Source organism: Macadamia integrifolia, chromosome 12 (genome assembly GCF_013358625.1).
Source record: "Macadamia integrifolia cultivar HAES 741 chromosome 12, SCU_Mint_v3, whole genome shotgun sequence".
Lineage (NCBI taxonomy): Eukaryota > Viridiplantae > Streptophyta > Magnoliopsida > Proteales > Proteaceae > Macadamia > Macadamia integrifolia.
Genome location: NC_056568.1, coordinates 14,002,817 through 14,029,240, shown reverse-complemented (window position 1 = coordinate 14,029,240; position 26,424 = coordinate 14,002,817). Strand labels below are relative to the sequence as shown.

The 26,424-nt window shown below is 37.9% G+C and overlaps 2 protein-coding genes across 3 annotated transcripts; one reads left to right on the top strand and one right to left on the bottom strand.

The window, feature by feature from the left end:
• Positions 1-573: 573 nt before the first annotated feature.
• LOC122056960 (E3 ubiquitin-protein ligase makorin-like) lies at positions 574-21,293 on the bottom strand. Of its 2 annotated transcripts, XR_006133382.1 has the most exons (9): positions 21,141-21,293; positions 20,921-20,995; positions 19,898-19,985; positions 19,008-19,801; positions 9,916-9,985; positions 3,308-3,396; positions 3,148-3,211; positions 2,781-2,853; positions 574-1,117 (listed from the first exon to the last, which is right to left on the bottom strand). XR_006133382.1 is itself a non-coding variant. In XM_042618933.1 (8 exons), the coding sequence occupies exons 2-7, from the start codon at positions 20,929-20,931 to the stop codon at positions 3,175-3,177; spliced, it is 1,089 nt and encodes a 362-aa protein (XP_042474867.1). In that variant the 5' UTR covers positions 20,932-20,995; positions 21,141-21,293; the 3' UTR covers positions 574-1,117; positions 3,148-3,174. The 2 variants fall into 2 exon arrangements, 1 of the variants encoding a protein (XP_042474867.1); XM_042618933.1 differs by lacking the exon at positions 2,781-2,853.
• A 1,613-nt stretch (positions 21,294-22,906) lies between these two features.
• LOC122057044 (thylakoid lumenal 19 kDa protein, chloroplastic) lies at positions 22,907-23,799 on the top strand. Its single transcript, XM_042619034.1, has one exon. It carries the CDS (start codon positions 22,996-22,998, stop codon positions 23,722-23,724), a length of 729 nt encoding a protein of 242 aa, XP_042474968.1. The 5' UTR covers positions 22,907-22,995; the 3' UTR covers positions 23,725-23,799.
• The last annotated feature ends 2,625 nt before the right edge of the window (positions 23,800-26,424 follow it).

Here is a 26,424-nt window from a genome sequence, read left to right as displayed (position 1 = left end):
AGTCTACAAACCTTTCCCATTCCAGTACTCGCTTTTTGAATCTTCAGTAGGGCCTTTAGTATCTTACTAAAATACAATTTTCCTGAATCCTTCTAAGCTTTCAGCTACAATAAAGGATTCAAGAGTCAGGGACTGAACTTCCAATCAGGATCAGGATTGGCTAGCGCTGGTCCAGCCAATACAGGACTATACCAACAGTTGAGCTGATCCCGACCCAATACAACTATACTCCAGCCAAGCATTGATCAATATTGGGATCAGGATTTGGTAGTTTCCCAATGTATTCTTCCATAATAGGTTTTAAATCCTTGTACCCACACCATTCTACATTTTGTTCATATGATATCCGACCTGAGGGTGACGAGAGAATCTCTTAATCCACAAGATCTAACCCCTCTGATTGCACTTCGAAAATGGCGTCTTGGACCTACAACAATACAGGGAGAGAATAATGATAACACTCACCATTCCAGAATTCCAATCAACGTGTTGAATCACTTTGAATGAAGAGATTCTCTATTCACCTCGGGTGAAGAAAAACTTTCTCATTATATCTTTTAAGTAGAACACACAAACCACAACTAATCTTCAACTCCCATTAGAAACGTTATGCAAAGAATTTCCAGTTACTAATTAATTTTTTAAAAAAAGAAAAACAGAAAATCTGTTACTTCTGCTCTGCAAAGCACAACTTCATGCCTGCATAACTAATGCCATAGTATTGTTCCTCTGGAATAATTCATGAACATACAAACTTCCAAAGATATTTTCCTATAAAATCTCATCATATTGACAAATTTAATAGCTAAACCCATATATATATATATATATATATTGAGTCTTAATGTAAAAATGACGGTCTGGAGATCGCCACGTACATGCACAACTATTCATTGCACATTATTGTGAACCCTTTCAAGGATGCTACCATTGGGGATCCATGAGACAATGCTCCAAAAGGAAATTCTCAAAAATCTTCAAGCCTCAGCATAATAATCCATTTTGTTTCATCCATTTCTTCCCTAACCACCTTAGTTCATAGTGAAAGCTGTTTATTAATACATTCCCGTTTAAGTCCAGCTTTTGGGTCCCCAGCAACCAACTTCAGAATGAGTCACTGGCAAAAGAACAATGAATCAGTAACAATACCTCAATTTCAAGATTACTTCATAGAGAGACAAAACACACAGACAGACAGACATGCATATTCAATGCAGAAAACAAAACCTAATGAACCAAAACCACAAGATCATTGATTCAGAAGCATGTCAATAATTTAAGATTTTTTTTTTTTTTATTCCTTGTGTGTGTGGAGGCAAGTGTGATTTTTCCTTCTTTTTTTGGGCCCCACGGGGGGGGGGGTGGTGTTTCGAGTAGCTGATTGATCTATTTACCTACTTCCAAATTTCTTTCTTCACTTCCAACATGGCAACTAATAAAGGACCTATACCCAGTACCTCGTCTCCATGTTCTTGTGTCCCTAGGAGAGCCTGAAGCAAATCTTTAACAAGCCCTCCAAAGACCCAAGCTAAAGAAGCTTTGCAACTGAGCAAGATGTTGACCACCGTCTCCTGAAATGGCAGTAGAAACCCATCGGTTGCTGCCGACAAATCCAAAAGAGAAAAAGAGTATAAACCAGAACAACTGGACTAGGAGAGTGGGTTAATTAAATGTCCCATCAGTGAAAATTCGCCACAGAAACTCCATACACCAGTCATGAGCTGGCCTTACTAGGCCTTGATTAACCCACCAAATGCAATTGCCATTGCTGGGTACAAGAATCAAAGAAAACATAGAGGCCCCACCTGATGCCAAATCTCATGATACAAGGATGAGACCAAACAAGCACCATTTCAAGAACCATTTGGCTACTAGCTATGTCATATACAACACCCAAAGTCTAAAGTTTGATTATATAAGGAGACCCCAAGTTGAAAGTCGATACATAAGCACCTAAACCAATGCCATGGGATATTGTCTAATTAAATCAAAGTCAACGTCCTAGAATTCATGAAACTTTCAGGTGTGATGCTCGGGCTTCTTTAAAGGGGGCGGCTCGGCAAAACCCTTCACCATAACAGGGTTCATGACATAATTATCTCCATGTCCAATGGGTTGTCTTGAGATGTCTCCACAATTATTCATTTGGAACATTGAATATGTAACGGTTACACTTAGAAATACTAGTGACATTTTTCACTCATAGTTGTCAAGGTCGTTGCCTTGGTGTCTAGGCCTTTGCTGGAAAGGTGCCTTTGCTGGAAAGGTGCCTTTGCCTAGGCAGCACTTTAGCACTTTGTTGGTGTCACCTTGATCTTTGTCCCCAAAAAGGTCAGCCCAGACTTATTCATGACATAATTATCTCGATGTCCAATGGGTTGTCTTGAGATGTCTCCACAATTATTCATTTGGAACATTGAATATGTAACGGTTACACTTAGAAATACTTGTGACATTTTTCACTCATAGTTGTCAAGGTCGTTGCCTTGGTGTCTAGGCCTTTGCTGGAAAGGTGCCCTTGCCTAGGCAGTGATTTAGCACTTTGTTGGTGTCACCTTGATCTTTGTCCCCCCTTCAATGCCTAGGATCAATTAGGCACTGTGACAACTATGATTTCACTCCTTAAAAAAAGCTATTTAGGGTAATAAGATAATTACTGCAATCTCAGTCATATGAATGACCTCACCTTTTGCCAGAGTGAGGTGCAAAAAGGACAACAGATAAGATAAATTTACGCACTTCAAGTCATACATATTCTGCAATAAAAATTAAAAACCTACCCATATGGAGACAAGTCAGAAAAAGCAGCTTTTTAAGACTTCAATGGAATTCATTCTAACCAAAGTGAATATCCTGGCAATAAAATGAACCAATAGAATCAGGCTATGCCAAGACCAATTTACCCGAGACCTGTGACCTCAAAAAAGAAACAATAAACCTCAGGGAGTGAAATCATGGGAGATAAAGTTGAAATCACCATCAACCATAACAAAGGGTCAGATTACCATCATAAGTTTATGATATAACTACGGTATCAGTTTTAATAATATGGGAGCAGACTTTCCCTTCATGTTCTGGATAACACATATAATAAATACATGAGGTAGAAACAAACAGGGAAAGCAGATTGCAGACAACACACCATACCTTGGAAGCTTTCCCAGCCAGTTCTGATCACCTTAGATGCAAATTACCAAGGAATTCAGAAAGCCTGGAATAACCATATACTCAGTAAGAAATAAGGAAATAAAAAGGAACAACCTCAGAAACGAATCAAATGGAAAAGAGAGCATGAAGTAACACAAACCTTATGTCTTTAGCAATTACACTGTTTCCATCTTCAGATCCAAGATGCCGCAGAACAACTTCTTCCAGGCGACCATCACGATAGGCATGCTGCAACAGCAAAACATAAATGTAATGAATGAGTCTATAATGCCACCGAGATAGTGAATGCCACTAAAATAGAAGGCTGGGGGAGTCAGCAGTGGAACAACCAGGAATCGATATGAGAAGGATATTCAAAAAAACCAGAAACAGTTCTGATATCATTACTTCACAATGGAAAGGACATAATGCACCATAAACAGCTCATCTTTGCACAATCTCCATTACACCCTTCTCAATTTAGGGGTGTCAATGGGCCGGGTTGGGCCTAAGGTCTCTTAACTCAACCCAAGGCCAGCCCAGCCCTAGGTCGGGCTGGGATATCTCAGCCCAGGCCCAACCCTATCGGGTTCAGCCCAACCCAACCCAGCCCTAATGAACCCTGATTGGGCTTGGGTTTAACCCAATCCAATCCAACCCAATACTATCAGTTACTTGGTTGCTTGATCTTGATGCATTGCAAAGGCCAAAGACCAAAGTTTTCGTATACATGTAGATTGTGGAAAATGAAAGACTTTTTTCTACAAGTACCCATTAATAATTATTAGCATATTTATATGATTATATACTTAATAAACATGGTTGGGTTGGATTGGATTGGGTTGGGTTGGGTTGGGTTGGGTTGGGTTGGGTCGGGTTGGGTTGGGTTGAGACCTCAACCCAAGCCCAACCCAACCCTGACTCGGGCCTGAAAATCTCAACCCTAACCCACCCTATGGGCTGAAATCTCAGCCCAAGCAATTTAAAATTCTCTAAACCTATTTTGAACCCATAGCAAGCATATGATTAAGAAGGATTGTTTTGAATCTTGCCAAAGGACAAACAATGCAGAAGATAAAGTAAGGTGCTACACAGCCAGAAAGGAAGCTAAGAAGACTGTGGGGAAAGCAAGGGCGAAGATTTATGATGCCCTACATGAGAGCCTAAATACAATGGACGGGAAAAAAGATATTTACAGGATTACTAAAATAAGAGAAAGGATGAAGAGATTTGGACCACGTTAGATGCATTAAAAATGAGGATGGTGGAGTACTTGTACGGGATGAGAATGTTACTAAACGTTGGGGGAATATTTCTGTAAATTTCTAAGTGGAGAAAATTCCCTGATTGATTGGATGGAACTACATGGGGGAGTGAATGGACATCAAACCAACCCACTTCAAGGACAACGTCTACAGGTTGGTGAAGTTGAAGTTAAAGAGGCCCTACGAAGGATAAAGGTAGGTAAAACACCTGGACCAGATGAGATCCCAATTGAAGTGTAGAAGTGTAGAAGTGCTTAAGATCTCATGGGGTTCCTTGGTTGACAAAGCTATTTTGATTACCAAGAAATTTCAAGATGACTGGAGGAGAAGTATTGTAGTCTCGGTTTATAAGAATAAACGTGAATTCCACTGCAATAACTATAGAGGCATCAAACTTATGGGGCATACCATGAAGCTTTGAGAAAAGGTCATTGAATCGCACTTAAGGGCAGAAACAAAAATATCAAAAAATCAATTTGGTTTTATGCCAGGGAGATCCACGACAAAAACTATCTATATCTTAAGAAGGCTTATAGAAATACATATAGATCACAAGAAAAATCTACATATGGCTTTTATTGACCTTGAGAAAGCCTATGATAGAATACCTAGAGAGTTAATTTGGCATGTCCTATAGAATAGAAGGGGCTCCCATATCTTAGGGAATGGTTCAAGAACTCGAGCGAAACATACGAAATTTTGCATGTTTCGCAGGTATCGCCAGAGGTCGAAACGAAACCTCTAGTGACTTTCTAAAATCCACTGTTTTGACCAGGTTTTGACTGGTTTTGACCAGTTTCGACCATGCTTACCATGTTTCAGTTGAAACATGGGGGAAATTTCGACCTTGTCTTGTGCATTTTTTCTCCCAAGCGTGGAAAACTTGGGAAAACAGTGGAGAATTTCATTTTTTTACTACCAAACTTGGGGAAATAGTGTTCTGGCACTTATTTATGCCAAATATCATTTAAGTAGATGTTTACTTAAGATATTATTCATAAATAAGACAATACCCCCTATTTGAATCCAATAAAAATAGTTTAAAAATCATATTCCTAAAGGACAAAAAATCAACCCCCCAGTCCAAGAACAAAAACTGGATTTTGGTTATAGGGGCGATTTTCAACTTTTAAATGTTGGGGTTTTTCTCAATTATCAAAATTTTATAGATCCTATAATGTTAAAACATTGCTAACAACCAAAAGTCCGGTAAAATAATATTTTGTTTTGATATCCTTAAAATTATTTTCATTCAGGCGATTTTAACAGCATTCGCGCACTTTAAAATAAGTTTGACCGGAGCATAACTATGTCATAACAACTCAGATTTAAATAATCTTAGACTTGTTGAAAAGTTAGTTTTATGTTATACCTAATACAAAAAGTCACATGTAAAAATAAAATTCATTTAACCAATCAAACTTATTATAGAACAAGAGCATTTCTCTAAATGTTGATTCTTTATAACTTAATGTAACTTAATGTTGATTTTTTATAGTTTGATGTGGCTAAATGTTGATTTTTAATGACTTAATGTGGCTTAATGTTGATTTTTTATGATAGAAGGTATATATAGCTTACTAAATAATGTTAGAAAAGATAACATGCGTGCCTTGAGGCTAGTGAGTCACTACTTGGATGGAACAGCCTAGACACTCTACTTGGAATTGAGTCACTACTTTCTAGTGTTGATTAATTGAGTCACTACTGTTGAGTGTTGATAGATAACTGTTGATGATGTAATATTTTTATTTATTTTGGATCATTTGGATTATGTCTTATGTTTTGATGTAGATTGTAGACTATATATAGTAATTATGTAGTATAGTTTCAGAATTTAAGTCAACAAGTCAGCGTAATGATTATTGAACCTTTGGTTCACCACACAAGTAAGACTTTGTGCTTTTTTTTATGAAAGTAATGATGTGAATGTGTTAGAAATATTTAAAATAGGATGTACACAAAAAATCAGACAAAAAAAAACACTATTTGGGAGTCAAAACCTAAGTTTCCACCATACCGGGAAAAATTCCCCGATATCCTCGAAATTTCCCAGGTTTCGACTGAAATTTCGGTCTCTCCAAGGGTCGAAACCCGATACCATGAACCTTGTATTAGGGGATATAATTAAGGACATATACGAGGGAGTGATGACGAGTGTCAAGGCGCCACAAGGCCAAAGTAGTGAATTCCCAATTACAATTGGATTACATCAAGGATCTTCCCTGAGCCCTTACCAGTTCGCGCTCATTATGGACGAGTTAACTTAAGACATTCAAGTGTATATAACGTGGTGGATGTTATTAGTTGATGATATTGTTCTCAAAGATGAAACCATACAAGGGATAAACATTTAATTGGAGCTCTAGAGATCACGATTAGAATCAAGGGGTCTTATGATCAGCAGAACAAAGATTGTGTATATAATGTGTCCCTTCAATCAGGCTAGGAGCGCTGATGAGGTTGTGAATCTAGTTGATCGGGAACTACAAAAGAGAGAATATTTTAAATGCTTGGAGTCAATCATAAGCAACGAAGGAGATGTAGATGATGATTGTCCCACATAATTAAAGGGGAATGGATGAAGTGGAGAAGTGCGTCAAGCGTACAACGGATAAATATTAAATTGGAGCTCTAGAGATCACGCTTAGAATCAAGGGGTCTTATGATCAGTAGAACAAAGATTGTGTTTATGATGTGTCCCTTCAGTCAGGCTAGGAGCGCTGATGAGGTTGTGAATCTAGTTGATCAGGAACTACAAAAGAGAGAATATTAAATACTTGGAGTCGATCATAAGCAACGAAGGAGATATAGAGGATGATTGTCCCACAGAATTAAAGGGGGATGGATGAAGTGGAGAAGTGCATCAAGAATGTTGTGAAAAACGTATGTGGTTAAACTCAAGGGAAAATTTTATAGCATTGCAATACGATCAGCTATGACCCACGGGACAAAGTGTTGGTCAGTCAAGAGTAATTTGAATAAACTAGAGGCAGTTGAGATGAGGATGTTAAGCGGGATGTGCGGCAAGACCAGGAGAGATAGAATAAGGAATGACTATATTAGAAACAAGGTGGGGGTGGCCCCGATCCAGGACAAGGCTCCGTGAGACTAGGTTGAGGTGGTATGGTCAAGTTTAAGGAAGGCCTATGGATGCCCCAGTCAGGAGAAGCGACTAGATATATATTGAGTGTCCTAGAAGAGGTAGGGGCAGACCTAAAATGACTATGGGCAAAGTGGTTAGAAAAGATATGTACATGCTAGGGTTGGATTCTAGTTTGACCGCTGATAGACCTTTGTGGAGCATAAAGACCCGCATAGACGATCCCCTATAAGGGTTGTTTCTTGGAAGTTGTTCTACTTTTACTGCTGATTTTTATTCTTTCTGTACTGTCTTTTATTTCTTTGTTTGCCTTATTTCTTCTTTTTGTTTCATATTGGATCCATGTAGCCGAGCGCATTTAGTTGAGGTAAGGTTATGGTTGTTGTTGTAGCAAGCATATGACTATTGGGGTGGACCTATGCCATGGAATTCTATGTCAAGTATATCTCTAGGATAAAAAGAAATCATGCTTTAAATATGATGTATTTTCAACACCCTAATGAACGTAACATCTATTTCCCATACGAACTTGACCTTGGTCTCAAAGCTCCATCATCTTAAGATTTGTCAAATATCAAGTTTCATGAACATAGACACAACTATCATATCAGTTGAACAAGAACTATCGCTGGCACCAAAGAGAGTCCAGAGAACTCGAACCACAATCAAAAACTGGAAATTTAAAAGATGTCTGTCTGTACTCTTCGCCACCCCACCTGCTGTGACCTCTCGCCCCCCAACCCCAGCCAAAACGGAGATCAATAATTCCCACAGATATATATATTTTGCAGAATCATTGAATATGTTTCAGGGAGATGAAACAACCAAAAAAATCTAATGCCTCGTGGTACTTAATTCTCCTTATCGGTTGGCAAGCCAAACATATCCAAATCCAGCTGCATAAGTAGAAAATCCATCTCCTCTGGTGTTATTAAGCTGCCATATTCTACAGCATCATCATCAAGATACCTTATATCCTCATCATCAATATCAAGTACGTGGCCTGTATATGTGACCAAACAAAACAGTCTTGGCATATGGGTTTACACAGCTGGAGCAGTTTCTATGTGGCATATATTGGTGCTGTCCGTTTGTATCTGGCTTGTACGTGTGCTGGACACATCAAACATGCTATCCATTAAAGCCCATAAACCTTCTCTACAAGTTAAACTAATTTAGTAGCATACACATTATAAACTGATACCCAAGATGTGAACATCTGAGAGGGGTTCAAAAGTGACCTGGCTGGTCCTGTTTAGCATTTGGCCCTTCAAAAATACCAATCACTTACAAGAAAAGCATGCTGTTCAACAGGAATATAGCTACTAAACATAACAAATATTCTAGGTATTGGACTAACTAAAAAGTGGAAATAGACAATTCCTATCATAATGGACAGCATAATATAATAAGTTTCAGGATCCATTAAAGAGTAAAGCAGTACACACAGCAGGGGCTCAGCACACCCTCCAATTATTACCATTGTTCAAGGGGGGTTGAGATTTTGTGTATAGGTAGACCGACCCCAATGTCCTCAGCTCACATGTCAATTTTCAACCAATCTGAGTTGCCAAGTGGCAAAACAAGGCAATGGGAAAGTAAGGATTACCAAGAGACTACCATGGAGTGCATGGAGACACATTGGAGGGTATGCTTACATATGAGCAGATATATTGAATCTCGGTCTGAACTTCAGACATGTGGCCATCTACATTATTTAAAATCAGTTGGTCCGAATTGCCAGATCACTCTTCACATGGCAAAAAAACACAGGGCGTGCTGATCTACTTCTGGCGGAGGCATGCTGGAATGTTAATTCCCAGATCTCTCTTCTTCCACAACGCAAAAAAACCACAGGGTGTGCAGATCTAGTTCCAGAGGTGGTCATGCTGGAATGTTTTTCCCTTAAAAAATTTCACAAGTAGGATTCCAGGTTGGACTGATTCTTTTCACATAAGAGTTGCTCCTTTAACCATTGCCAAGAACAAATGAAATGCCATATGGGATGAGCCAGCCACTTAAAATACACCAAAATGTGACACTAATCCTCCTATGATACCCAAGGGCACTGATACATAGAAAACCTAATTGAATCACCCAAAATGATGAGAAAGCATCTGAAGTCAATTACCATAACTGAATGTAAGAATCAAGGTAATTTGGCTTGTGGCTATTAACATTCAATTATATGCAATGAAAAACATAAGGAAAACCAAATATTAAGCAGACTCAATAATTATGAAAACTAACCACATTAAAAGAGAAGTTCCATAGAGGGTGAGATTTCATTCATGATAACCAAAACCATGATTGCATTCAAGAGAAACAAATATTAAGTTGAACACTGCAGGGAAAAAAACAACAGTTTATTTTCTCATTGCAACGACTGAATCAACATACCTTGTAGAAACAACTAGTCCCAAAGGGGCATGTCCCATTTCCGAAGTCGAAGTACCTGCAATCAATAGACCTGCCAAAGAAAAGGTGCAAATGCATTAATACCCAGAATTGAAATTTTGAAGTATCACTGCAGACTGCCACAGAGTTCTTAAGTGTAAATAAAGAGATTTTGTTTTATACTAATAGTTTGCCATCCTCCCCCCCCCCCAGAAGAGAGAGAGAGATACCACAGAACCAACGGTGATGAAGGGCTGTGGGGTAAAGGAAGAAAATCCCTGAGAGAACTCAGAGTTGCAGGAGAGGAAGAGAAGATATCGCACAAGAGGGGGGAAGGAGACCACACGACCTAGTCTTGCACCATACCCGGCACCAAAACATTCAATTCAATTCATTCTCAAAATCTTTCTAATAACTTGGGTTACATGCCTTTATATAATAAACTGAAATTAAAACTTGCCTAATTAAAATCTAAAATTAAATCAACAACTCCTAATTACTTCCTAAGTTCTAACTAATGAAATTAGAAACAAAATCAAACTCAAATTGCTAACTCCCTACTTGTCTAACAAGTAACCACAATAAAAGATTACATATCTTTCCAAATAAAATAACTTAATCTTTCCTAAATAAAATAAATTATAAATCATAAAATATCCTATTGAACCAAAACCAATTTAGATCCGGCTCATCTCGGTTAAGATTGCCATAGGGTCAACCCGGTTTAGCCTCGATACCGCATCAACTCCCCCGATGTTGAGAAAAACTTGTACAGCAGGAATTTTATAGAAGGGCAACAATAAGAACTCATGAGCGGGGTGAATTGCTCCTTGTTTGCATCGCGAACAAAATCCAAGATGTGAAGCTTTGGAGGTGCATTAAAATCATGGGGAGAAAAAACTCACAATGGTGAACAACTGTCACTGCACTAATAGCCATCATTATTTGACCCCTAATTTTTCTCACTTTCCGTTGTCATCACCTATTCCACAACACGGCGGTCTTCCACTTGTTGTGTGGACGCGATTGGTGTGTCCTGTGGATGTACTGGTGGTATCACTTTTTTTGACTCAACCAATCCATGAAGAGTAAATTTTTTACGCATTTGGTAAGCCTAGAGGTTGCACACATTGTTGTCACGATTAAGGATGTCGTCTCGTTGTTCCAACCAATCTCAATTCAATTTAATGATGCATTGATGAGAGTCAAAACACTTCATCAAACACACCATTATGATAATAAGAAACAAAGAGTTCGACGAAATTGTCATGTAGCGGTCATCAATCAACAAATAGCAAACTTTCCATTGGGCAAGCATACTCTGAACTTGAACAAAAAAGATTCCATGACCAATCTTGTGTTCGGAATTGCTATGGGCCTCATAAAAATAACACATTAACTCCAATAATCAAGTGGGTGGTAGAACTGTAAATATGGAGGGTCAATTTTTTTTAAAGGATAGCAGAATTGTAAATACCTTAAGTGTATTAAACAGCACAATGGTAATGTAAAGAGGGGAAGGGCAAACTTGGAAGCATATGTAAAAAGGGGAAAAAGTCAGAATAAGAGAAATATTGAGGTGCAAATAGGGAAAACAAGGCAAAAGAATAAAAAAAAGGAAGGAATTGAATAAAGGAGTGGGTTTTTGTGTAACTAGAAAACAGGAGTGAGAAGCCCAGTGGTGTTTTCTTCTTTGTCGATCCAAGGAACCAACGAGGCTGGGCTGTACCGCTGCAACAAAGGAGGGTCAAACGAGAGGAAAGGGGGAGGAGCTCCAGGGGCCGACGACGTCAAAGGAAGACAACTTGCCTGGATGCGACCTGCAGCCAATGACGTCGAAGGAAAACATCATTGCCTGGATGCGACCTACGGAAGAGTTTCAAACCAGGTACGAATGTTCTCCTCTTTCTCTTGCTTTCTCTTCTCTTCTATTCTTTTCTTCTCGCTTCTCTCTCTCTCTCTCTCTCTCTCTCTCTCTCTCTCTCTCTCTCTGCTTTTTCTATTTGTTTATTTTTTTCACTTGCTGCTAGCGAAACCCTAAGTGAGGGGAGGTGTCGATTGAGTGGCGAAGGGAAAGAAGAGGGCAGCAGGGTTTTTTCTTATTGGGAATCGAAGGGGTCAGGGGTGGGTTCTGGTTCAAGGACTTTTTTTTTTTTTGCTGGACAAACTGAGAAGAGGGTATGTCACAAAACAAGATGAAGGGTGTAATAAGGGGAGGGAAAGGGGAGTATGGGGGGTGGCCCAATTTCCTTCTTTTGAACATAGATAGTTTTTTCTTTCTTTTAATCTCAGACTTCTCGGCAGAAGCAAGGAGAAGCCTGAGGAGGGAAGAAGAGAGATGGAAGGGGAGAGAATGAGGCTCCTTCCGTTCTGATACTACTTGATGGAGGGCTATGGGGTAAAGGAAGAAAATCCCTGAGAGAACTCAAAGTTGCAGGGGAGAAGAGAAGATATCGCACAAGGGGGGAGGAAGGAGGCCACACGACCTAGTCTTGCACCAAACTCGGCACCAAAACATTCAATTACATTCTTTTTCAAAATCTGTCTAATAACTTGAGTTACACGCCTTTATATAATAAACTGAAATTAAAATTTGCCCCATTAAAATCTAAAACTAAATTAACAACTCCTAATTACCTCCTAAGTTCTAACTAATGAAATTTGCTCATATAATCTCACTAAAGAGGGGGCCATTTTCGTTGTTACCGTGTCGGCTGTTAAAATGAGATCCGCTTGTCTACGACTTGATACTTGGTACCAGTCCATAACAATCAAAGTCGAATCGTGAGCCTATTAATGAAGCAAATTCCATAAAACAACTGGTAAAATAGAGAAGTGGACATAAACTGGAGTCTTGACCAATTTGAAAGATCATTCGATGTAGTTGAAATAACTGAATTTTGGGTTGTCCGGTCAAGTAACGGAAAAGTTCTAACTAATGAAATTAGAAACAAAATAAAATCAAATTAGTAACTCCCTAATTGTCTAACAACTACCTAAAATAAAATATTACATATCTTTCCAAAGAAAATAACTTAATCTTTCCTACAAAAAAAAATAAATCATAAAATACCCTACTGAACCAAAAACCCAATTTAGATACGGCTCATCTCAATCAAAATTGCTAAAAGGGTCAACCCGGTTTCAGCCTCGATAATGCATCAAATGGTCTGACAATAATTGAGATTGAATGAGCAACAAGAATCAAGTTCTACATGAAACTGCATAACTAAGAAAACATTATCTCAACTCAACAAATCATATTCTACATGAAATAGCATAACTGAGAAAACATTATATGGACGCCAAAAAAAAAAAAACTTAAATTATAGTAGAACAGAATAAGGAAAAATAACTTAAAATCTGTTCTAGCATTAGCAAGAAAAGATAGGACCAGACAATAATTGACTTTCCATTGACTTACATTCAAATAAAAGCTCTCTCTCTAGGGCTAAGACTCACTGATGCAGGAGCTATTCCTGGACCAACCCAAACCCACTGGAGAGTCCAGATGGAGATGGACCGAATCCCAATTTAGTTTTGGTCCAGTAGGATATTATATTATATTTATTTATTAATTTAGAATTAGTATTTGAAGTTATCTTGTAATCTTTTTTATGCAGATTAATAACCAAAATAGGCTTGTTTTATTAGGAATAAGCCTAGGTTTGGGTTGTATATGTGTTGGGCCTTCAATCCATGTGGTTTGGAGTGTATTGGGCCACTTTTATGGGTCTAAAAGAGGGGCTCTAAGATTGAGTACGGGATTACTAGTTAGTTTCTATTTTCCATTGGTTTCCTTTTTAGTTGGGCTTTGATGGGGTTAATTAGTTTCTAATTTCAGTCATTAGTCAGTTTCTAAATTTAGACAAAAGTTAATTTCTAATTTCAGTCTTTGCATTTTCCTATTTTCTATTTTTAATTTTAGTAACTAGAGGACTTGCTTTTATTTAGTTTCCTATTTCAGTTTTGGACACTCAAGTGAGTTTCTATTATTTGTAAACCCCCATCATTATTATAAATAAAGGAGAGGACTCACATTAAGCCCCACGATTTTGATTAATGAAAAAAGCTATGTTGTTGTTGCTCTTCTAAGTTTGCTTTGTGTGTGATCAAAGTGGTGGTCTTGTGTTTGATCAAGGCTGAAGGAATTGGTGTTTGATCCAATTGACTCTTTGCGGCGTGAAGTCCAAGAGGTCTCTTCAATCTATTTCTCTCATCTCTTCTAACGTATTCAAGTATTTTCTAGTTTTATTTTCAAGGTTCTGATACTGCCCAACAGATCAGGTATTTATATCACAACTTCTGCCCAGAATTTCTACCTAAAGATACAATCAGCTTCTATTGTTGTTGGAGTTCCAGCCACCTAATGGCTTCACTGTTTGGGTCGATTGTTCCCCTTGTTGAGAGAGTGGTTCAATCCAATTTCTAGGGTGATCAGACCCGGAATTTGACAGATACAAGAAATCTCCCTAATCTGGTCAATCCCTGTATCAACCCTATTCTACCCAGAAATTCAATTAATTACTCTGATTGTTTGTGCATGATATTGGTCACTATTTAACCTAGTTTCAGTTCCAGATTTTAGTGATCTAAAGTCTCTGTTTTCCGGTTTCCTTCTAGCTGCAGAATTTCTGAAATATAGGGATCAATAGGGCTGATCCTTACTAATTGATCTCAGTCTGATTTGTATTGTTCTAGACTTATTTTGTGAATGTGTGGTTGTTCTTAGATTAAAAGTTCCTGCAGATTGAGACTTGGTTAGACCCCTACCCTAGTCTATATTACTTTTGTTTTACTTCGAATAGGCTATGTGGTTGTTAAGAGTCCATTCCATTGTAGTTTTAGAGTTTGTTTCAGTTTTAGAGTCCAGTTAGGAGTTTTTTTATCATCTCCTTTAAATACACGGTTGTAACCAACAGCAGGCTTTGAAATGAAAGTTTGAGTTGATACCAATGGCTGCCAAGAGCTGCGCATCCCTCTCGCTCCTCTTTCTTCTTCCATTCTTCTTGTTTTTTGGTTTCTCTTTGAGTTCCCAAACCCATATCCTCAGTGCCCTGTTACAGCGGTACCTAAATTTTTTTTTTCAATCTCTCTCATCTTCCTTTCTCTCTATCATTTTGGGTGTGAGCATCTTAAACCTAAACAATCCAAACTCTTGAATCTCATTCCCCAAATCCCTTTCTCCAGGGAGTTATTGGTCTGAAAATAAAACCAGATCTACCTACCGCCAGTTCAGATTGCATACCTTAAAAACCTTGTCTTCACTTGCTCTTTGAGTGATCATTAGTAGCACTTAAGAGGGTTTTGATCAGAACCATATCTTGAAATTTCACGCTAGATTGTGATCATACGAGTGCGTTCTCCCACTTGGAATCTTTCCTAACTTCCACTAGTTTCAGGATAGTTCTTTGCTGGTTCAAAGGTTGAAGACAACCTATCATGGGTTGTTTCTTTAACTCCCTTTTCTCAATACCTAGAATACCCCTTTTTCTTCCTTATTTCCAGCTTGTCCTTATTTAAGTCTTCATTCCTAGTTTTCTCTCCTTCTATAATTCCAATCACCTTTATATCCCTCCTATTCTGACTACCAATTTGTCCTTTACGATGCCCTTTATTCAATAAATTGCCAATCTTCAATCATAAGCTTCAATATTTTACAAGTTTGCCATTACATTTAATTGTTGAGCCATTAATACTTGTGCGGGCCCATTAGTGAACCCAAATAGGGTTTTGTAACCCTAGTTCCGTATCAATTGGTATCAGAGCTGAACCTGAAGAAGCTTTTCAGCATGGAGATTGATACTTATATTTACAATCTATTACTTTCACTCCAAGAAACTATGCGTGCCCAAAGAGAGTACCAAAGACAAACCACTAAAGAATTCACTCAAACAATTGGAGTTATACTTGAAGTTCTGGAACCATAAGTTGAAGGCAGTTGACCAACGAAGCTTTTGACGATGAAAGACCCTTAAGAGGATCCCATAAGCAGAATCGAAGATTTTTTTTTTTTTTTTGATGAATTTAAAAATTTTGGATGAATGAATCGAAGATAAATTGATTGATGATCTAATCGAAGATCAAAAGCCTCCTAGGCAAAATTATGTTGAAGAGGATAAATCAAGATTGACGCTTTAGAGATCGAATGCATTGAACTTGTTCAGCTGCAACAGATATTCAACGTCAATTTGACAGTCACTAACCTATCGTGGGTTGTTTCTTTTAACTCCCTTTTCGAAATAACTAGAATACCCCTTTCTTCTTCCTTATTTCCAGCTTGTCCTTATTTAAGTCTGCATTCCTAGTTTGCTCTCCTTCTATAATTCTAATCACCTTTATACCGTCCTATTTTGACTACCAATTTGTCCTTTCAGATGCCCTTTATTCACTAATCTGCAACAAGAGGAACTAAGGTGTTGGAGGGCTGCCTAAGCGCTTAGGCAGCAAAGTGCCCGCCTTAAGGCAAACTAGGCGACCAAGTATTATTTTTTTTATTTTTCCTCTTTTCTAACATTATTTAGTATGCTACATATACCTTATATCATCAAAAATCAACATTAAGCCACATCAAGTCATCAAAAATCAACATTAAGCCACATCAAATCATAAAAAATCAACATTAAGTCACACTAAGCCATAAAAAATCAATATTTAGAATTTAGAAAAATGCTCTTGTTCTATAATAAGTTTGACTGCCCAAATGATTTTATTTTTACATGAGACTTTTTGCATTAGGTATAGCACAAAACCAGTTTTCCAACAAGTCTAAGATTACTTAAATCTAAGTTGTAATCACAAAGTTATGTTCTCGTCAAACTTATTTTAAAGTGCGTGAATGTTGTTAAAATCGTATGAAATTAAAATAATTTTATGGACATTAAAACGAAAGATTATTTTATCGGACTTTTGGTTCTTAGCAATGTTTTACCATGATAAGATTTATAAAATTTTCAGAATTGAGAAAAACCCCAACATTTGAAACTTGAAAATCGCCCTACAACAAAAAATCCAGTTTTTGTTCTTAGACTGGTGGGTTGACTTTTTATCCTTTTGGAATTTGATTTTAAACTATTTTTATTAGATTCAAATAGGGGTGTTTGCTCCTTTATGAATAATATCTTATTATTGGTACGATACGACCCGATCGACCGCGACTTGATAGATCTACCTGACTTGGAGAAGTATATAATGTTCTATCATCTTTTGAGCAAGTATTGAAATTTGGGTGGTTTTCATGTTAGGGCTTCTGGGAAAGTTTTCTTGTCGCGATTCAGGTGCTCTTGAGAGAGATCTCCATTGTAACGTTTCTTCAATCATAGTGAAACATCTTCTTCTCTGCCCAAGGCTGTAGCACACCACATCAGTGTGTGAACCTCGTTAAATATGTGTCTAATGTGAATATGTGTCTCTGTTTTTTCTTCGAATTGTTGGTGTTTACTCTAACACTTAATGTTACATAATGCTGATTTTTCATAATTTGATGCGACTTAATGTTGATTTTTGATGACTTCATGTAATTTAATGTTGATATTTTATGATATAAGGTATAAGTAGCATACTAAATAATGTTAGGAAATAGGAAAATAAAAAATAATAATTGTTCATTTTGTTCACCTCAAGGAGGGCGCCTTGTCGCCTAAGCGCTGAGGCAGCCCTCCAACGCCTTGGCACCGTGCCAACTATGACTGGAATGAAACCCCAAGAGGACTTGAACTTTGGCTGGCAGGTCAGGGAGGCCAGAATTGACGGATTTCAAAACCCTGACAAAAGACTGAAATTGATTCTAGTATTTTGGCAGGTCCTCAAACTGATCGTCCAATTATCGTTTTTGGTCTTCAAGTAAGCTTGAAACCACTCTCAGATCACTCTCTCACAGCAAACAAATAAAAGGAAAATAAAGAGATTCGATTGGGCGGGATTGAAAAAGGGGGAGAAGAATTAGGGAATGGACATCTCACCCCTCAGGTTTTGGGCATCTCATCCTCTCAGGTAACAGCTATCTCAGCCATGAGTAACCACTCAAATTCATAAACTTCAATCTATCTTTTCATTATGATCAATGGGCTTTAAATAACCTTACAAAACTTGGACATAAGGAAATAACAGAAAAGGAAACTAATGGACTGAAATAAGACTTTCTAATTTGTGTTCAACTTGTTAATCAAGTTCTAATCAAATTGGAAACTAACCAACCATGGACAAAAAGGAAACTAACCTAAGTTACAAAATAGAAACTACTTGACTAAAATAGGAAACTAGCTAGGGGAATCAAAATATAAACTAAATCGTAGGCTATCTTGACAATTTGATGGCTGATGGAGCTCTTCTCTTGAAGCTGAATAAGGGACAGCTGTATGGACCTTCTAGAAGATCTTCATTGAAAAAAATCTGCAGGAGTTACTGTTCACATGAGTTACTGTTTACATGACAGCAATTCGTGAACAGTGTTTTCCAGCTTTCCTTTTGGGCTGGTTAGATGGGACCAAGGTGGTGGCTGGCTGGTCCAACATTGGACATGGTTTGACAGGTCCAGCAGCCCCTTCTTTGTGCAAGCTTAATCCACATCACTTTTGACTCAGAACCATAAACTGATTGATATAAAGAAGTAGAACAACGAGATATAGCAAAATAACACCAGACGCAGGAGCAAGGGGAATGCCTGACCCAATATCTCTATCTTCCCACCCCCCCCCAAAAAAAAAAAAACTATTTTAAGAAAATAGTTAAGGAGACTATAATCTACAGGCCACTGTGCTTTGCATAAAACCTCCAAACCAAATCCTATCTCCCTTGATTTTATCACACACACACAAACTGTGGAAGATTCTTTATTTTTCACATATTATATATCTAACAGCTGACCTGGAATGAGGAGTAGGTTGATTAATTGACCTTAAATTTTGGGTTGAATATTACGTTGAACCTATAACTCTTCCCCCACCCTTTCCTCTCCTAGGGGCAGGGCACACCTGGGGGCGGAGGGCGGGTCACAGTCTACAAAACTAAAATTAGCCCACCTTATGGTGGCAAGGAAAAGTAAATACAAGATTCTACTCTAACAAAAATAGATACCAGAAGAAACCTCATGGTACCTGAGTCTTGCTTTATAGCTGTCAATGATCTCCTGCTTTTCTTCCTTTTTAGAATACCAAATCACACTCGGAATAACAAAGTATGATAGTTTGCGACATATTGGGCAGGCCCTCAGTGCAGTATTAACATCCATGCCAGCGGACGGGGAACTGCTGCGCCAATTTCTGATACAGGATACGCAGAAGGGATGATCACAGTCTGATAGCAACCCAAACTTCCGTTCAGCAGCAGTGGGCTTTGAAAGCACACGATCTAAACACACACTGCACTCTATTTCTTGACTATGTTTCAACGCCTCAAGGTGTTTTTTATTTCTTTCACATGATCTTATGTGCTCCTCTCTTTCATCAGGCCTATATGGATGCAAGCAATGTTTTCCACAAGTGGCACATAAGTCCCCATGAATTTGTGGGCATCTCTCCCCACGAGGACAACTACCAGCAGCAGCAAATGAACATATAGGCCGGTCAGAAGGTTGAGTGATTGTAGACTCCCCATCATTCTCATCATCAGAGAAGCTATGATCTTCAGTATCACAACTCCATGCTGGTATGCTGGGAGGAAAGAAAGGTCTACTCAAAGCTGATAGCTCTGCAGGAACACTAAGGACATTAGTTGTTTCCCCACTCAAAGCAGTTCTAGGATGAACCACTTGAACAGAATCTGGAGCTGGGTGCTGGTGAGAATCTGTTGATGCTGATGAAACAGAATTCTGCTGACGAGAAACTTTAACATGATCATACCTGCATCGACTACCATAAGAGCACACTCCTCTCTGATAGAAGGTGCATACCTGTGATGATAACCAGTAGGAAGCAATGATCAGGAAGCATAAAAACCGTGCACCAATAAAGTTGAATGAAAGATGCTATCAGAAATAAATTTTTACATTATTTGATTGATCCTTCCAGTCATGAGAGAATTCACAGTGCTCCCCTTTCAAACATGCTCCATGCACAAAAAACTTGCAAAGAATCCTGAAGGCATCAAACACACAAACACACAAACACAGATTGTGAAGAGAAGTGATCAAACACACAAACATAGATTGTAAAGAAACGAACTTTGAGCTGAAAAGATGTAGATCTCTGACCAGATGTACAAGAGAAAAATAATTAGGCCTTATGGGGATCAATGTAGCAAACATTGCAACTTTAGTAAACATTGTCAAAAGAAACTAGTAACTATTTTAGTACTTTACTTCTACAAAGCCTACAGAGGTACAATTCATTGCAAGCCTAGGTTTGGAAAGATTCAATGATAAACCAAAAGCTCTGCAGAGCCCTGTTTACGAATTTCAAGTGAATTATATAATTTCTTATCAAGTAATTCACTGCAAATTGCATCCGCCTCCTTCTCCCAACCCCCTTCACCCCCCACCCCCCAAAAAAAAAAAAAATCGTATGAAGTAGAAGAGAAAATGAACAGGAACAAATATATCCTCAAAAAATTGAAAGCAAGATATATGAATGCTGGTGTACCATTTGGCGAGGAAAGAAAACACAGATAGAGAGCTCCCTTCCTCTCTCCAACTCCAACCCAACAAAGTCTTTTCCCAACTAAATGGGTTGGCAACCCAGATCGCTTTTTTACCATCCTACTTCTCTCCAAGAACAATGTAAAAATTCTTTCAGATACCCATCAATCTATATTTTCCACTAATCCAAGGGGGAAAAAATTAGTCCTACACCTACTCAAATATACAATTAACAATGGCGCCATGTCGACATGAAATGAAAAATAGCTCAGCCTGTAAGTAGAAATCCAAGAAAAAAGGAAGACAATGTCATTTTAGAACGACTATCAGTTTATATTAAAAAAAACCCCATCAAACTCTCCATAGAAGATTTAAGCTACGTTTCAGCTAAAAGGAAATACATGAAACGTCAAAAAATAAAGACCGAGATGTTACCTCTTCGACATGGCGAGTTTCTTCAAATCCAAACTTCCAATCTTTCCCAAGATTAAGGTATATATAGGAATCAAACTGAAATAGAATAGACATATAAGATGAGCTGAGAGAGAACGTGATTCATAGATTGGCTAAACCGAACTAGAATGGAAATATAAGGTGAAATGAAAAGGAACGCGATTCATGGATTAGATTAGCGTACAAACAAGAGAACACAAACCTCCTGCTTCTCCTGAATTTCTAGGGTTTTTGGTGGTTCGTTAATTTCTTTTGGGGATTATCCATTGAAGAATACGAAATTAACCGAAACATTCGAACCCTTAAAATCCATTCATATTGATGGGAGACAAAGGAAGATTAATGGTGGAGGGTAGTTTCGTAATTAAAATGAAAACTGATGTCATAGAGCTTCCGACAATCATGCCTTCCCGTCGGGCGTTAGCGCCTAGCGGTGTACGGGCGTCATACTTTTTTCAAAGAACAATTAGTTAGGCCGTACATAGTTGTCGGAACCAAACCAAAACCATTTATTCAATCTGAATCGAACCGTTTAAACCAAAACTAATAACTCGTTTTAATAAAGGGTTCGATTTTAGTTTTAGAAATTAACTCATATATTTAACAATTCAGTTTGGCTTAAAAATGTTAAGCCACAATTTGCTTGTTTAAAATTGAATCGAACTAAAACCTTCTAATAAACTGTTAAATGTTGCGATGCCAAAAGTCAGTTCTCAATATGACAATAATAAATTGGGAGCACTAGAAAGAGGGAGAGATATTAATCTACTTTCTTTTGTTTTTATTTTTATTTTTATAGGATAAGTATAATGAAGTCATAATCCCAATAAATAGGAAAAGTCTTGTTACCCTTATAGGCAAATGCCTTTAGTTGATAGATAGTCTTTATTTTATGATAAAGTTTTTTGATGTCATGTGTCGCACACCCGCTTATTGTGGAGATGATTTTTAGAGTATCAATTACAAAACAGAAAGCAAATACAATCGTTAATAAATTATTTAAGTTCAATTATTAACAAAATCGAGACCAAACTATTTAAAACCATAAAACCAAAAGGGTTTACAAATTGAGAAACAAAAACTATTTAATAAATGATTTTGATTTCATAAGCTAGGAGTACTTAATATATGGTTTGGTTTTGATTTCTATCTACTACACTTCAAAATCGGATCAAAACATTTTAATTGAAACCACACCATTTAACATCTTAAGGCGTTGTTTGATAATATTTCCACTGTATCTTGTATCTGTGTTTAGAAACATCAAAAAATGATTTTTCACATTTTAGGAAACATAAACGGAATTTTTTGTATTTGATAGACCTGTTTCTCAAATTGAGTAAGGTTGGGTAGATTCCTTGGGTCGGTGTAAATTTTGATTGGGAATTCAAACTTCAATTCCCAGCAACTATTTAGTAATCGATTCATGAGGGTCTAAAGGGAATTGAAAAAAATTCACAAAGGAATCGATGGATGTCGATTTAAGGTTTTCACTAGCAAAGCAAACATTTGGTGTATTCTTTCTTGTTTTCCTAGAAAATCTTCGAACTTTGGAAATCCTCTAAGTAAGGTAAATTATAGGTTGGGAGATGGAAAGGGGTCATCGATTTTTTAGCCCACAAGTTATTCCAAGAAATGAAAAAACAAATTTGACTTGTTTCGTCAAATCCATTTATAGACATAGAAATAAGTGCTTAAAAATATAGGTGTAACGAAATAGGTTTATCAAATAGTTTTTTGAGAATTTTTTCATTTATGAGTTAAAAAAAAAAAAAAAAAAAAAAAACAAAACGAAAAAACACGTTTCTAAGAACGTTATTAAAAGGTTATAGCGTGGAGTGACCGATATGGTACCGTTATAAAGGAGAATAACCAAACAGCACTGAGTTTTCTTATTTATTTATTTTGTTGCTCCATGTCATCCATGAAAACCCATGTGGATAAGGAAAAAATCTTTGCTTTCCCATCCTCATAGAACAAACTATCAGAGAGGATAAAAGGAAACGAGAGAAGCTCAGAGATGGAAAGAACCACATCCACGCATTCATCATAGCCTAATGGCTTCCATTTTCTCTCCCTCACCCATCCTCTTTTCCTCCTCTCCAAAAGCCTCTTCAACTCCAAAACCCCAATTCTTCTTCCAAATCCCCACCAAGCCATTCTCAACTGCCATAACTGTCAAACCAACTGTCACAGCCGCTGTCGCAGCAGCTGCTGCGCTAATCCTATCAACCACCCCTCCCTCTTTTGCAGACACATCCACATCCTACCTTGTCTACTACGGCACGGCCGCTAGCGCCGCCAATTACGGTGGCTACGGCGGCAATTCGAGCAAAAAGGACTCAGCAGAGTACGTCTATGAAGTCCCCGATGGGTGGAAAGAACGCCTCGTATCGAAGGTTGTGAAGGGCACTAATGGCACCGACAGTGAATTCTACAACCCAAAGAAGAAATCTGAGAGAGAGTACCTTACGTTCCTTGCTGGGTTCAGGCAGCTTGCACCCATGGATGTCATCTTGAACAACTTGGCCTTATCGGATGTGGAGTTGCAGGATGCCATCTCCAGCGCTAATAGCATCAGGTCTGAAGAGAGGAAGGATGACAAGGGGCAGGTCTACTATGTTTATGAAATTGATGGGGTGGGTTCGCATAGATTGATCTCTGTGACCTGCGCCATGAATAAGCTTTATGCACATTTTGTCAATGCGCCTACACCAGATTGGAACAGAGACCAAGAGACTTTGAAGCACATCCATGAATCATTTAGAACGGTTGGATCATTTTAGATATTATGTAACCATGTTGACAGTTGATAAGAAGGAGGTTTTTCGTATTATAAAATACATTTTTGTTGATTTGTCTCTCTGGCTATATTTACATTTATACTTAATCAAGAAATGAAATTTTGACTTTGATCCTGATTTTGCTTGTGGCTTAAATGAAATATCTTAGTGCTTTTGATTTCAGAGGTTTCAACCGGAATCATATAGTTTTTTATACGAGTTATGTTGATCAAGTATGACTAATTTCTCTGAAATATTTTGGTTTCATCGTAAATTTTGAATGATTTTGATATTAATGGACAGTTAAGCACTCTGTTATTTTCCAATTGATTAGCAAAGAAAGTATTTAACTGGAGAAGCATCAAATAATCATAAATCAAGGAACATAAATTGATTAATTTTGTTGTGTGGTTACTGCTTGTTCTTGTTAAGTTTGTCTCGAATTCTTGACCTGTTTTGAAGAATGGTCCGCTCCGACATATTTTGGTGGCGACCCGAGAAGTTTTCTGAGATGGATCGACCCGCAATTTGGAGTATATAATGTACCGTAGTCTTGTTGAACAAGTTATTGTATTTTGGGGGTTTTTTCGAGCCAGGGTTTCAAGGTGAGTTTTATTGCCGCTGCTTGGGTGTATTCTCTCTTCTGCATGGTGAAACATCTTCTTCTTCGCCCGAGGATGTAGCATACCACAACAGTGTGTGAACCTCGTTAAATCTGTGTTGTGCGGATCTGGTTTTGTTTATTTTCGTATTTCTTGGTGTTTGCTATAACAGTTCTGTTGATGGTATGAAGGCAAACTCTCTCTCTCTCTCTCTCTCTCTCTCTCTCTCTCTCTCTCTCTCTCCCTCTTCTTTTTAATTTCCCCCTTTCTAAATTTCTTTGATGCAAAGGAGAAACTCTCTTTTCTCTTTGATCTGAATGGAACAGGATGAAGGGCTAACTTGAACGTCTAAAGAGTTCTGTCAGTAATTTATAGATGACATTGAATTGAATGATTTTATTTATGTCCAAAAGAAACCTCCAACTTAGTACTATTAAAATGACTTACACAAGATGTATGAATTGTAAACCTCTTGTTCAATGGACAAATGGGTGGAATATGACTCTTCTTTGAATGATAGGAGACTTAATTATCCCAGTATAAAACAAAGTATATACATCTGCGCTGCAATGTAAATTATCCTCTGTACTGTTATGGAAGCTTACAACAGCGAATGGGTTTTTTTTTTTTCTGATGATGATAGCTGGCGTTTTGTGCTCTAGATTTTATCTATGTTCTTTGAACTCCAACCATCATTCACTTTGCCATGGGAACAGGCCGGGAAATTTAAGTGATTACAGATATATCCATGCTGTACTTGCAGGGGAAAGTAGAGGGGCTTATGGAACTAGAGATCCCCTCATGGAGAATCTTTCACTTTTTGGTCAGTTTAATCTCTGCTTACAGAATGTGACTGCTGAATTCACATCTTCAAAGCTTGATGATTGGGATTCTGGCATGTTCTCAAATGCTTCTGGGGGATAATACCGCTGCAGGAATAAGATGCATTAATATTGAAGCACGCCTCCGATAGAAATTGGAAGCTTGATAAGAAAAGAATGAGACGGTTCAAGAACATTTATGGTTTTACGAATAAACAGCATTGGTTTCTAATTCAGTATGCAACGAGCATGGGCTGCTACTGCTGTTCCTATTAAAGGATGAACCCATATCATAGGACACATTCCATCCCCATCAACAAGGGGTTACAGTCTCATCATAGTCAGAACAACAGCTCCATCTCTTCTTCATATTGTGACTACCAGTGTCTAGTCTGTTCCCCTTCTCATTCCATTTGTAAACAATCACAATGCTGCAGTCATTCCACTCTCCATTGATCCCCTGGTGCAGTGGGGCCAATGCAAACAGTCCTCTCTCTCCCACAAACATATGATGCAAGTTAAATTTTCATGAGGAGGTTAGATACTGGTGCAAATTTCTGGGGGAAATATAGGTTGCCTCGTGGTGCTGCCCTATAAATCAAAGCGCTCAATACCAATTTTTACCCTGAATTTCCATCTCTAGCTGACAGCACAGCAGTTGACAAAGGTTTTCATCTTCTTTAGGACTATCCTGGTTCTCCAAAGTTGGGTAAGTCTTCTAATCGACAGAACAGACTCAGATTTCAAATTTGAAACATGAAAACATAACTTTATCGTATCAGTCAGGACAGAAATTAGACTGAGGAATTCTCATTCTCTTGCTTGCAGCCAATCTTCCCTTTTACTATGGTATGTCTGGGAATCTTGTAGTTATCAGAATAGACACTATTTCAAATTCAAACACAAATACGGAAATTCTATGGGTCCATTTCTTTTAGCAATCAGTTAAGAAATCAGACAAAGATTTCTCCTCCTCACAACCATTCTTTCCTGCTCAATGGTTGTCAATGTTGGGTAAATTTGTTGTTAATCGGTACTGAATGAGATTTCAAGAATCATAAACAATGTCAGCAAATTTCTGGGAACTTTTCAATTTGGCACGCCAATTTGAACATAGCTGGTTCAACGTGGACAGGCTGTTTCCGGGTCTCATAAGCATGGGGAAACGTAGACTCTATTGTGTTTGATTACAAAAAAAAAAAAAAAAAGGCTTGCCCCTGGCTCACCAGAACAGTGTTTTGCAAAAAAAAAATAAAAAATTCAGGACATACCATGCAAGC